This window comes from Pyrus communis, chromosome 10, assembly GCF_041283825.1.
Source record: "Pyrus communis isolate YQ-2024b chromosome 10, ASM4128382v1, whole genome shotgun sequence".
Taxonomy (NCBI): Eukaryota; Viridiplantae; Streptophyta; class Magnoliopsida; order Rosales; family Rosaceae; genus Pyrus; species Pyrus communis.
In genome coordinates, this window is record NC_142574.1 from 31,399,732 (window position 1) to 31,413,999 (window position 14,268).

General features: G+C 35.2%; 2 protein-coding genes across 5 annotated transcripts; one reads left to right on the forward strand and one right to left on the reverse strand.

The window, feature by feature from the left end:
- The first annotated feature begins 2,512 nt into the window (after positions 1 to 2,512).
- Positions 2,513 to 6,139, forward strand: LOC137728757 (NAD(P)H dehydrogenase (quinone) FQR1). Its single transcript, XM_068467514.2, has 4 exons — positions 2,513 to 2,667; positions 4,638 to 4,731; positions 5,307 to 5,569; positions 5,730 to 6,139. Exons 1-4 carry the CDS (start codon positions 2,645 to 2,647, stop codon positions 5,959 to 5,961), a joined length of 612 nt encoding a protein of 203 aa, XP_068323615.1. The 5' UTR covers positions 2,513 to 2,644; the 3' UTR covers positions 5,962 to 6,139.
- Positions 6,140 to 10,992: 4,853 nt separating this feature from the next.
- On the reverse strand, positions 10,993 to 13,837 carry LOC137729663 (transcription factor bHLH112). 4 transcript variants are annotated; one of them, XM_068468664.2, is made up of 7 exons: positions 13,451 to 13,837; positions 13,267 to 13,327; positions 12,335 to 12,971; positions 12,125 to 12,250; positions 11,932 to 11,997; positions 11,743 to 11,808; positions 10,993 to 11,541 (listed from the first exon to the last, which is right to left on the reverse strand). In XM_068468664.2, exons 1-7 carry the CDS (start codon positions 13,614 to 13,616, stop codon positions 11,338 to 11,340), a joined length of 1,326 nt encoding a protein of 441 aa, XP_068324765.2. In that variant the 5' UTR covers positions 13,617 to 13,837; the 3' UTR covers positions 10,993 to 11,337. The 4 variants fall into 4 exon arrangements, with proteins under 4 accessions (XP_068324765.2, XP_088533179.1, XP_068324763.2 ...); XM_088677053.1 differs by having other exon boundaries at positions 11,749 to 11,808; positions 13,451 to 13,799; XM_068468662.2 differs by having other exon boundaries at positions 13,267 to 13,826.
- Between the last annotated feature and the right edge of the window lie 431 nt (positions 13,838 to 14,268).

Below are 14,268 nucleotides of genomic sequence, written 5' to 3' on the forward strand. Positions count from 1 at the left end.
CCGATTCTGTGGGGCCCTCTCAGATTCCAGAGCCCTCTCAGATTCCAGAGCCCTCTGGCCTAGCCCTCGGTTGGAGACGGTTTTCGGACTATTTTCGGCCCTTTGGCCCTCTGGACCTTTCGGTTGGAGATGGCCTTACTTGTTGGAGTTTCAACCTAAACAGACCAAGAGACATTTAAACACAAAGTGGTGTTTTTCTTTGAGGATGGATCAAACAACCCACTTGATTTAACTGTCAGACGCAAGAATTTCTCCTACACTAGAGTGTATACTCCTTTATTCTATTAGAGCGGTGGATTTTGTGAAAACTAAATGCCCATTTAGTAATCTGTTTTCTTTTTTGATTTTTAATTTCTTCTCCATAACAAATAAAAAAATGAAAACTATATAGAACAGAAGAATCAAATGTTAATTTATAACATTATATTGCAGAATATGTAATATATAAGCCTCCAAACTCCTATCCTCCTGCATGCCTCCACCATATATTGCTTGGTCGTTTCCACCGGAGGTCCACGGTTGAGCTCTGAGATTTGTCGACGAACTTAAAAAACCACCTACAGATGCTTTACTCTCAATCATTTAGGATAACCTTTGTATCCCGCGACTTGCATCATCATTAACCTCCACCATATTGAAAGTAGAACAATATATTTTTAAAGTACACAAAATTTAATGAATAATGTTCCAAACCATATATAACAACAAAGGAATCAGAGTTTTAATTTAAAATTAAATTATAACTATGGTCCCTTAACTTTAACTCAATTGGTGCAATGGTCCCTTAATTAAAAATTCATTACCATTGGTCCCTCAACTCATCAAAACGTCTAACTATGGTCCCTCAACTAAAAATCTATTACCATTGGTCACTTAACTTTAATTCAACTGAAGAAATTGTCCCTTAACTTTAACCTAATTGTAGCAATGGTCATTCCAACATAACTCGTTTTGACAAAAATTTTGACATAGTTGACGAAAATGACCATAATTACACATTTTGATAAGTTGAGGAATCCTAATTATATAAATGGTTATTCCAACATAACTTATTTTGACAAAATTTTGACGAAATTGATGAAAATGACTATAGCTACACATTTTGATAAGTTGAGGGAACAATGGTAATGAATTTTTAGTTAATGGATCAGTGCTTCAATTTGATTAAAGTTAAAGGACCATTGCTACAATTTACTTTTAATTTAATCCTGGTTGGGCGGCTCAGACTTTCTGTAACCCTTGAATCTGGGCTGATTCTTCTTCCGATTTGCAAAGGTATTGGTCGCACAATACGGGATATCCATTTTTTTAATTTGTAAATTGAATATTTAATTACTTGAAATATATTTTTCTTCTTGTTTTTTGTATTTTACTATTATTTACAGGAGGCATCTACATCTACGAAGTCAAATATGCCCTAATGGGGATGGTGATTGGTTAATGCAAATCATACCTCGTGGTTTGGGCATAAGCACGTGACTTTCTCTGCAAATTATGTTTAAGTATATTGCACTCTATCTTTAAAATAACAACAATAACAATAATAATAATACATCACCCGATGATCTTTAAATTAATTACACTCAATAATAATACCCCGGTTCACACGGTACGTTCTGAGTTCGATTTATAGTGCTGTTAAATAACACAATGGAGGCTAAAAAAAGCTTAAAATGCCTTTGTAAGTTTTCCTGGTTACCATCGGGTCTCTTTTTTAACAAAAAAAAAAAAAAAAAAAAAGAAAAATCAATTATGGGATGGATTTGTGCTAGAATGCTTGATATGGTCAAAGACAAACATTGTATTTTGATCTATATGCTTTCAATCTAGCACAAAACTATGTTGAAAATGAAAATTTTGTGTGAAATATATTGATTTTCTATAGTATGAATACAAGTTAAATATGCTGACCTATGAATGACATACGAATTATGTCATGATGATGGAGTATCCATGTGATCGGATTAAGTATGTATTTGTACAATAGTTGGAAGCTAAAATGTGTAAGAAAAAAAAATCATGTATTTGATACAACAAGGTAGAGAATTGATTTTTGTACGCTTCTTTTCTCTTCCATGCACATCCACGTATCTTTTTTTTCCTTTTTTCTCAAAAAAAAAAAAAAAATCAATTAGTGATTTAGCTATGACAGTCCATCTTTTCGGAGGTCAGAAAGACATATAAAAACATTTGAAACCCATTAGGTCACCATTGTGTGATTCACTAGTGCAGGAATCGAACTTATGCATATTTCTTACCTTTAAAGTGAATAAATCAAAGAATCATATGATGTAAATAAATATAAATGAGCAAAAGGAGAAATGTGCAAATCAATTTCCATAGGTATATTGGAGAAAACAAGGAATATTATGAGGTAGATATGTATGACATCAACAATACCGTATACATTACGTATCAAGGAGACACGATCCACTAATAATGGTTTAAGCTCTCCATTAACAAAGTCTAATAAATTACATTAAATTAAAATTAAGGTTTTTTTATACAAAGAATTAAATTTTACAAAATTAAAATTAAGGCTTATGGTGCGTTATAAATAGGGTCCCCCCCCAAATGGTTGGTGCACCCCTGTCAAAGCGCATACACAAAAAAGAACCAGAGAGAAAGAGATACTCTTCCATCAATGGCCACCAAAATCTACATTGTGTAAGCCTCTCTCTCTCTCTCTCTCTCTCTCTCTCTCCCCCTCTATTGCTTAGTGATTTATTAAACTTGTTTGTGTTCTTAAAAGTAGTAATGGTGTTTCTAGTTGCTTCCATTTTATGCTTTTTGGGTTTTTTTTTCCATTGACTTAGTGAATGTCGATGATCTTTGATGAATAAAGATGAATCTTTTCTGGGTTGATCAGTGTTTTTATTTGCTCCCATATTAGTATTTCTGGGTCTTGTTTATTTAATTAAATTAAGTAAATGTTTATCATCTTTGATGAATGAAAAATGAAATCTTTTTCTGGGTTTATCAAGTTTGCTTCTTGCGAGGTGATGGATTGTGTTGTGGGTTCGGTAATGCAAAAGATTGGCATTCTGTTGGAGATGGTTTGCATTGGTCATTTTTTGTTGACTTGTTATTTGGAAGAATTTTTTAGCTAAAATGGTCTCTGAGATTGATATAACTCTTTACTCTTATTGAGATTGAAAATCAATAGAAGTGGTCAAACACCGCCAATTATTTTGATCCGTCCGTGAAAAATCTTTATTAAATTGATGGTATTTTTGTCAAATCAACATTTCCATTTACCTTTTTTTTTTTTTATAAACGGAAGATTTTTCATAGAATCAAAATGATTGACGAAAGACAAACTCATAGACCTCTTCTACCGATTGTCAATGTCAGGACAAAGTGAGGAATTATTCCAATCTTATAACCATTTCGGCTAAAAAGGGTTTAGAAGAACAATATATTGGAACATTTCGTTGTAAATGATTACCTCTGAACATCTGCTAAGGTTAATCTATTTAGTGTTAATTTACTTGGGTGTGCTAATTTGTTTTCTTAATCTGCCTTGGGAAAAAAGAAAAAAGAAAAAAGGGAAGCATTTGCTCTTGCTTACTGAAAGTCAAACTTAAAGCATCACAAATAATTTATATAATTCATATTATTTGCTGGTTGTACTGTGGGATCGAGATCTCGATAGCTACATTTCACTTTTGGTTTTGGGTAGAAAGTTTTGCAGTTTTCCTATCGTCCCATCGGTTTCAGTTTAACATCCAGTGCTTAAAAGATTAGGGGAAGTTTTATCTGCTCTCATAGAAAAGTAAGGTTGCAGGTAGTGGCCTAAAGTGTCTAGCTTGTATTCTTGTAGGTTTGAATTTCCAATCATTTGTGTTCTTGTTCCCGGTCTTGAGTGGGGTGAGGGAGGGTGAGACAGAGGCCTGTTTTTCTTTGATTTTCATGATCGATTCATGAAATTGAACTTTACACTAACTACCGTGTGTATGTGTCAATATCTAGAAAAGGAGGGACTAGTAATTCGAATAGATTGAAAGTCTTAAGGTTTAAACGACATTGTGCTGTTATCCAGTAACAATTCGAATGTTGTTGTGATATCTGACCTACCTTTTGAAATCATAAACACAGAGAGAGAGAGAGAGAGAGAGAGAGAGATGCAAGGTCTCTGCTTTCCTGCTTTCCGTGGCCCCAGAATGCGCCATTGTCGAAATTGGTTCTTTCTGTTTATATTGATACGCGTGTGAGTTCCTGTCAATATTTACATTTGCTTCTGAACTGTCTTACATTTCTTCTACACTCTTGTCAAACAATCGAACAGTTAATCATATGGGTGTATTTGATGGCTCCATGAAGGTTATTTGATCATCTTTTATCACTGGCAAGTTAAATTGAAAGTTTTGTTACGTGCTTGGTCTCCCTTTGGTCATTGTCCTACCATATTCTTTTGGCTAGTTGAAGGATAACATTTTCTGTTGTAGTACTACAGAAATTTCATTTTTACACCACATTCATTCCCATATATGGTGTAATGAAAGAATGCGCCGGCAATTTGAGGCAGTTTTGTTTTAGCATTCAAAGAAGATTATTACAATAAAGTACTGATCTCCAAATGTTATATGCTATTACAAATTTGAGTTAATTTTTAAAATATGCTATGCATTTTACAGGTACTATTCTATGTACGGACATGTTGCCAGGTTGGCTGAAGAGATACTAAAAGGAGTTCAATCTGTCGAAGGAGTAGAAGCCAAACTATGGCAGGTACGAATTGTCATTGAATCAACACATAAAATTATCACAGCTACAGAAAACATCTGTTAGCCAGAGTATCTGTATGCATATAATTATGCATGTGTGTCACACGTCCTCGGGTTGGATGTGCTACATTAATTTTGTTCTTAGGCAAGTTCTCTCAGGAAATGGTTTTTTTTTTTTTTACCCTTTTGTTAAACATAAATGTTCCTTGCACATTTTGGCAACAACCATGAGGCTGCTATTGCAGATTGTAGACTTGTAGTTTATCCCAAAGCGACGTGTTCTTATAAAATTTCTAGTTTGATCTTTTGATGTTTAGTAACTAAGCTTCTAGAATACATAGATATTTTGAATCGCTAGCTTAAGCTCACATATTGGTTTCCGCAGTTTAAAAGTCGGACAATCATGCAGTTTTGGATAAAGGATAAGCTGACTTGAGTTTCTAATCAAAATGTACTAATAGCACTAATTCTTTTGCTGGGATCTTGTGTTCAGAATTTGTCTTTGAAAGGGATATTGGTTTCTCTCCTGCAAAATGTCGACATAATTAACCTGGTTCAGTATACTTGGCGCCTTAACAGGTACCAGAAACACTGCCAGCAGAAGTTCTTGGAAAGATGGGTGCACCACCAAAGAGTGAAGTGCCTGTAATTTCACCTGAGGAACTTGTGGAGGCTGATGGGATAATCTTCGGTTTCCCTACCAGATTTGGAATGATGGCTGCACAGTCTAAAGCCTTTTTTGATTCAACTGGAGGCTTATGGAGAACTCAAGCACTTGCTGGCAAGCCCGCTGGAATTTTCTACAGCACTGGATCTCAAGGTGGTGGACAAGAGACTACCCCGTAAGTTTTCAGCCAACAAGAGTATTTCGTTTCATTAGGTGTACAATAACTTGGATTTTTTGAACTGTTTCTCGTTCTTTCCCTATTGCGTTGCACTTTACTGAATTGTTTGCAATGTGATTTTTCATGTCCTGTTTTTGATTTACTTGAAACCGTGCAGCTTGACAACCATTACTCAGCTTGTTCACCACGGAATGATTTTTGTACCTATCGGATACACGAGTGGAGCTGGCATGTTCGAGATGGAGCAGGTCAAGGGTGGCAGCCCCTATGGTGCGGGAACTTTTGCTGGGGATGGCACAAGACAACCTTCTGATCTAGAACTAGAAACAGCTAGCCACCAGGGAAAGTACTTCGCTGGCATCGCAAAGAAGCTTAAGGGATCTGCCTAATTATGATGATCAATTATACAATCGCTGTTGAGTGTTCCGTACTTTCATTTCTTCTGTTCTTGATTCTCAGTCCGGTTTTCAATTTGCAATTTCGTGTTTTCGTGAAGAATAATTTGCTTTGTCAAATGTATTTGTTGTAACAAGTTTTATTATTGAATAAACAGTTTTTATTACTGAAGATTAAAGCTTGTATACAGTATACAATGTAAACTTTACTGGAGATCTCGGTCTCTTACCAGTTGCTACACCTTTCATTGTAACTTGGATATAGCATTGGCTGTGAGAAGTTTCACATTCAGATATCAAATGAGGCCATGCAAAAAAGAAGTTATCCCACGAATGCTAAGGCCATGCAACATAGCTTTGAATCTGGTGAGCTAGCCAATCCAATCCAATACATCAAACATGGCCTAAGCCTCAGTATTCCACACTGTACAACATAGTCTTGAATTTGGTGAGCTATCCAATCCAATCCAATACATCAAACGTGGCCTAAGCCTCGGTATTCCACACTGTAACTTTAAAAATTGTAAGTTATCCTATTCTATTCAATCATATGCACCAAACATGGCCCAAGAGCCCCAATTATCAAAGGCACAAGTGGCTGCCCATAGCTTCATCATCATGCACCTTAACGTTGCTGAATATCTACATGATGAGTGTGATCCAAGTGATCTTATCACATTCACTTCAGGAGTCTATGTAGTCCATTGGACAAACGCCTTCTGCATATGATGAACTCCATGACCATATGCAGAAGGAGCTTGTACCATGTTTAAAGGATTTTTTTTTTTTTTTTTTTTGGGTTACATGGGAGGAATCAAATATTGAAGCTATCCTTATCCTAACCCATCGATCCACCTTCTCATCCCTTGGCTAACCTCAAAGGCTACTTTCCCAGGAATTTTTATTCTCTCTCTTGGGATGGTCATCTAAAAGTTATGGGGGTAGCTTGAAGAAACTAAAATAGTAAATTAGGCACCCAAAATGAAATAGTGAGCCCATATCCAAGAACTAATGAGGTATGACTTGGGCTCAAAAATAAGGATGTCATGCTAGTAAGTGGGAAAAGATGTAGTTCCACTTATTTTTCTTTAACAATGTGATTCTCTAAATTTTAACTTTCAAGGTGAAAGATTCATACCGTGTGCCAAAAATAGAACACGCTACTATAGCGAACTAGTCTAACTTAAGTTTGCGTGTTTCAAACTCATTTAAGAACTCAATTAGAAGCTTTATGTAATGGTAACAGGGGTGGAAGATAAGATTCAAAGTTTTTAAAAGAAATAAGCCTTTTGAAGCTGGAAAACGTCAAGAAGAAGACAGAGATAAGAGTCTTCATTGATTAGCCAAAACAAGAAAAAGAGGTATTGATCCATTAAAGTAAAGATTTGTAATTGCTGGAAGTCATAGATTTGCTTTATTTACAACTACAGCATAACACAATAATGCCAAGATGCTTTCCCTTTAAGTATTCGTTTTATGTTTCATCTTTTCAAATGAGTAAACCTAGTAGTACTAAGTACCATGCCGAAGCTTGGAGAAAATAATTACAGATTTCAATATTCCATCGAGTAGTCGAGAGAGAGGGAGAGAGAGAGAGAGAGAGAGAGAGAGAGAGAGAGAGAGAGGCTAGCTATAGCAAATGGTACTGATCCCAATGCTTCAAAGTGCTTGGTATCACACCCTTCCGCCGATCAATTTCACAAGTCACAAAAAGATGATAAAGTGGGCGCCAAGAGATACCAAACCCCAACAGATTTTGAACCATTAAAGTACCTTTCGTTTGCTTTCTCTCATGATTAGTCATCTTTTATAGGGATTCTTCAATTTTAAGCTTCCTCTTGATTAGGCTCTTTGGTTTTCAAAATTTGGAATTTGTTCAAAGCGACTTTAATTTCAACAAACAATGACTAGTAATATATAACATATACACACCCAAAATATACTCTGGGATTTTCAAAATAATAATTATATATACGATGAGGAATGTTAAGGGACTCTTCATAGATTTTCTGTCACCTCATAGTTTAACGTCAATTTTCGTGTCAACATTATAAAATATTATGCCAAAAACATAAGATAACAAAAAATTTGTGAAGTGTTCTACTTTGAGAGAGTCCTTTAACATTTCTCTCTCTATACATGGAGTTATGAATATAATTTATGCTTACTAGACAGCACAAGTATGCAAGTTCTACCGGCTATACTTTCGTCAGGAGTTTTGTACATATTAGGTTCTGTTTGGATATGATCACTTCTCTCGTTTAGATTGCAAATGATGAGCCATAATTCTGAAAGTAACAATACATATGCAGTGTTCCATCTGCACTGTTCGTGTTGGGAAAAGTGAGGAAAACTTTCACCCCATGCAGTGATGCTTTGTAGAAGTTCCAATATATAAATGAACAAGGATCCTCTTTGGGATCTTTCAATCACATTTGTTTATAGTACATCGTGCAGTCAGAAATTATTTTAAATTTTTTATTTAAAATTGAATATAAACAATATATGACGAAAGCTGATCACACAATATACGATGAACGGATGTGATTGGAGGATCTTCAAGATCCTCACAAAGAGGATTCTCATTCTATATAAATAAAGATAATGTTAGGAAGATTAAATTTATAAAAAAAAAAAATTGTGAAACTAAAAGACGTAGAAATTGATGATTGGCATATTTAAATGTTGATAAACGTGCTCATTCATATTGGAAACTCATAATTTTGTCTTCAAATTTAATCTCCCTAGCATTAGCCTATAAACAAACACAAAAAAGCAAAATGAGTAATTAAATTAGGAAAAGGATCCGTGCGATCGTGACCGTTCATTGTACATCATGCGATCGGTTTTCATTAGGTACTATTTATATTTAATTTTTAAAATTTGAAATGATTTATGACCGCACGATATACAATGAACGGTCACAATCACAGGATATCTAAAATCCCTAGGAAAATGATCCGGCCATTAAATTAAACTGAGCTGGTTGTAGACTTCTAGCTAGTTGCCACCAAGGATAATATTATGTAGATCATGGAATCGTAGAAGTTAAAAGATAATCAACACTATAGGTGATAACCCAACAGGATTCCTCTCCGGATCCTCTTTGTGAGGATCCTGAGAATTCTTGAATCGTATTCGTTTATCGTACATCGTACAATCAGTTTTTGTTAATTAGGTATCGTTTGTGTTCAATATTAAATAAAAAAAATTAAATAATTTCTGATCACACGATGTACGATGAACATATACGATTCAAGGATTCTTGAGATCCACACAAAGAAAATCCGAATTCTGTGTTATTTTACCAGACATACGTTTATATTGCCAAGCAAATAATTGATGACTCAAATTACGATAACGTAATTTACTTCTTCACAAACATAAATATATATAATATAGGGAAATTGACTGAAATAATTATTCTATAAATTTTAATTTCTAAACTCATCAAAATCAAATATTGACAACTTATAGATCATATAATACATATGAATTAAAAGTACTGATAGGTAGAATAATTTTTAAATCCCATTTGCAAATTAACCATGTGATGTGTCACCAATATGAATTAAGCACGTTAATCAACACTTAAATAATAACACAATCATTAGTAACCACGTCATATGCTTTACATAAACTGATTTAAATAGATATTCCCCCTAGCACTACCAATGAATTAAACATAAACATCATATCTGAAGAAAAATTAAGCTTCCACCACAAACCAATTTACAATATGGGGAGTAGCCAACTTATTCATAAGCTCATGCAAGGTCCCTCCTCTCATCATTGTGAGACTCATTTTCAACACGCCCTCTCACATGTGGCAAATTTTCAAGCCTAACATGTGGACAACGCGAACTGTGTGATGTTGGGCACGTGTGGCCGTTGGCTTCAGACATGTGACAACTTGCCTTGATACTATAAAAAAAAAGTTGAGATTCCACTATAAAACCAATTAGCAATATGAGGAATAGCCTAACTTAATTATAAGTATGTGGGATTCATTCTTAACATTATCTATTGTTAAAAACATATCAGTCAAATATGAATTTTTTTTTAATTTTATATTTCAATTATTAGAATTTATAAATTGATTATTTCAGCTAATTTTTCTATAATACAGATTCTTCTTTACAAAAAATAATAATAATAAAAATAAAAATAAAAATAAAAAAGCTATTATTAAGCAGAAGGGGAAGGTTTAAGACTTAGATTAATATAGGGAGAATGGAATTTCGAACTTGGGACACAGAGGGAGAAATCCAACACCTTATCTATAAGAATTCTTTAGTTCTTGTTACATGTTTAATCGACGAACCTTATAATTGCGTGGCCATTTCCATAGGAGGAAATTAAAGGATAAAACATATAATAATGCTAGGTTTAAGACTATTACATTTCCATAGGGAGGAGAATTTCTAACCTAGGACGTATGAAACTTCCTATCCATCTATCCATAAGGATTTTTCAGTTCTTTTTATATGTTTAATGGACGAACCTTATACTTGCGTGGCCATTTCCATAGGAAGAAAATGAAGGATAAAACATATAGTAATGCCAGGGTATAAGACTATTACATTAATATAGGAAAAAGAAAATTTCGAACCTGGAACGACGCATAGGTAGAAATTCAATACCCTATCCATCTATTCATAAGGATTCTTCAGTTCGTGATATATGTTTAATGGGCGAATCTTATAATTTGCGTGGCCATTTCCATAGGAAGAAATATTGAAGGATAAAACATAAGGGTTGTTGGTTTTACACGCGCAAAGACATGTACTCGCGCATGCACATCTTTCTGTCACTCTCGCCCTCTCTTTCTCATGAGTCATGACCAGATTCACCACAAACCCTAAAAGCAGGAACAGTGGGCCGACCTCTGACTTCCCACTACCACATTCCAAACATATAATAAACGAATTCAAAAAGTGAAAACGCCAATCAAATAATCTCCACACCCTCATCTTTCTCTCCTGTTCTTACAACAATCAACAATATATACAATATATAAATCAATTAACTACAATAAAGATCGCTTTAATTTTTATTTTTCTCTTCTCTGAAGGTGTTGGTGCCAACCCTCAACGTACATGAACAGGAACAAAAGGCAGCTCTTCACACCCCATCTGCTAAATTCAGCTCTTGTCAACAACTTAATATCTCTAAACCCTAATATATTGTCAACGTCCGCTAAATTTAGCACCTGTTCCTGTTCCAAACCCACCTAATAATAATTAGGGTTTTACATAATTATAAAGAAATGGTCACTAGCTAATAATTAATCGCTTCCTCAGCTAGCAGTTGGCCCGGCATGCACCATATATATATTAGGCCTTGGCTCCATCAGCTCTTCTCTGCCGATCACCTGAAAGTTGCTCCGAATGTTGGTGTCCAAAAATCAGCGGTGGTCCCATTAGCAACCGGGAATGTGCTTGAAATTGGAACCAAACACAGCCCTCGGCTTTGTAGATCTTGTTTTGCTCCTTCCGAGGCCTCCTTCATTTTATCAATACCCTGTTGATGTTGCATGGGAGCTCCATTTTTCATATATGGAGTACTTAAAACCTGAAATATTACATAAAGAAAAAACTTACATCAGAACCAGACTTGTATAAAGAATTTCGTTAGGTCTAACTTCTTTTTTAAGTACAAACCAGAAAACAATTTAACCAATTACTTATTTTGTTTCTAGAGGCAACTAGGGTTACCTAATTTTAACAAGTCTAAACTAAAAAAAAAAAAAGGAAGATACTAAAAGGAACATACACTGACTTGATCGTGGAGGAATTTGATGTACTCAATAGCTTCGTGGAGGACAGAAGCTGTATCAGTCTGAAAAAGAAAAAGAAAAGAACAAAAAGGATTCAAGGTAAGTTAGATGAATTCCTTTATCTAGCAAATTAGTAAAGTATTTTTTTTCTCGAAAAAGTAAAGAAGAAAACAACAAAACTTCACCTTTCCGAAAGGTGAAACCAATTGCTGGAGAGCAGTGATCCGGTCCCCAAGCTTCTCTTTCCGAACCTAATCAATAACAAATTAATCAAGCTTTAATTAAAACTTTAAAAATCACTTTGAGAAAGAAAAAGCTTGCTAGCTGATCAATCGATGGCTGCTGCCAAAAGCTTGATTAGACATGTGTGTGTTGTACCTTAAAAGTCGGTAAGGGTGAAGGTGTTTCAATTCGAGCTCTTTTGAATACAGGTTCACAGGCGCTGCTGCTACTTTTCTTTACAACGGATGAGCTTGAGTCTTGAACATCTTCATTAGTATTGGCCTAAAATTTCAACATCTGAATCATTAGCCTCAAACCCTTTTGTCATATATGCTGAATAGGTAAACTGTAAATTTCATGAATTACCTTGGTGGTAAAGTTGTTGGAATTGGGTTTCTTTTCGTGAAACGGTGACGGAGAAGGTGTTGTGTACTGTGCTTGTGAGGAGGAAAAAAGATCATTACTAGATCGAACAGTATTGTCTTGATTTAAAGCCGCGGGAGCGGGGGCATTCCAGAAGGGTGTGTTAATGTTATTGGAAAAGTGCAAGCCGCTGCCTCCGTTGCCACCAGGTTGTAACTGCTTTGGAAGCGACGAGGGTCTTAGGCAACTGTTTGGAGAGTATCTCGGCGGCCAACAATTACTAGTAGGAGAAGGTGATAAGAACAAATCATTTGAAAGGTGATTGTTGTTGAAAAGTGATTGCTGGGGTTGGGTTTGAGGTACTGGTACAGAATCAAATAGAGTTTGCAACATTAAGGCTGAGGAGAAGCCATAAGAATTAGCAGCTGCTGATGATGAGCTTATAGGAAAGCCAGAAGATGATGGTGAACCTAATTGGTCTAAAGAGAAATCTTGATTCATGGGCTTGAAACCATTTATGATAGAAGACGATTCTTCATCACCTAGGGCGGCGGTGTTCAACTTGGTATTCAAACCCATATCTTCTTGGAGCATAGGATTATGAAAAGTGCTCTCACCTCTTCCGCTACTACTGCGACTACTGCAAGAAGATCATATCAAATTAGTCTCTTTTTCTAAATCAATGATACAACTAAGACTACAAAGAGATCTTTATATCAAATTAGTCTCTTTTTCTAAATCAATAATACAACTAAGACTAAAGAAATACAAAGAGATTTTATCTTCTTCTTTTGCTGTCGTGTTCTTGCTCTTTCTCTCTTCTGAAGCTCCTTCTTCTTCCAGATTAATATAATCAAGGATTTTCATGCCTGGGTTTCAACTAATTTAGAGAAGTAGCTATTTAATTAGCTGGCAAATGAATCAAAAGAACTTACACGAGCAAAGCTTGGTTAAAATCTGAGGGTGTTGAAGATAACGATGACGGAAGACCAAAACCTAGCATTTGCAAGGTGGGATCATGATCAGGCTTTTGAACATCTTGATATTGATCAAAATTAGCAATAGATTTACTATGATCACCATCGTCATGATCATCAGAAACCGAGTTATTAATCTCACCGCAGGAAGACCTTGTTGCCTTGATGTCCACCATGTCGTTGGGGTAGCCGAAGCCCCCCATATGATCATTAAAACCCATAGAACACGGAGACGCCGCCAGCACGTGTCTCGATGAATTCCACCATGAGTTGCCGCCACAAATCCCGGCCTGAAACTCCTCCGCCATAGTATTATTCAGCTCAAAAGTAATAATACTTCAACCTTTGTTAATAAATATATCCCTTGCTCTTAATTTGCCTCTTTGTATTTGGGTCTCACGAAGTAGAAGTATTCACCATATAAGCGAGAGGGAGGCTATAAGCTATATATAGCACAATTAGGAAATATGAAATATTGTCTTGCGAGCTTTGCAAAGTTGCAATTTACAACTCTATATATCAAACAGTTAGGGCCGTAGCCCGTAGGGTGGGTACGGATATAGTAGTTGCAATTTATTTTACGGGAATCCGGTTGACATTTTTTTAAGGGAGATGATTGGACAAATGAGAGAGAGCATTCCGAATCGAATTTTCTTTGCGTTTTCTTTTAGCTTTGAAATTATTATTATTTATTATAGTTTATTATAGCCTATCCATATATTTTTTATGCTTCATCTCTTTCTTTTCGGTTTTTAATAGTTATTTTATATTCTATGTTATTTTATATTATTTTTGTGTGGAAAATTCTTATGTTGATGCTTGTGAATAAAGGGATGATGATGATGATGGTGTTTGATCTGACCGCCACCTCACTGTTTTGGAAGAATAACTTACTTCTTTTTAAATTGTCTTTGTTGAAATCAGACGGTTGAAATTTGATCAGGGTCTTAGAATAATAAT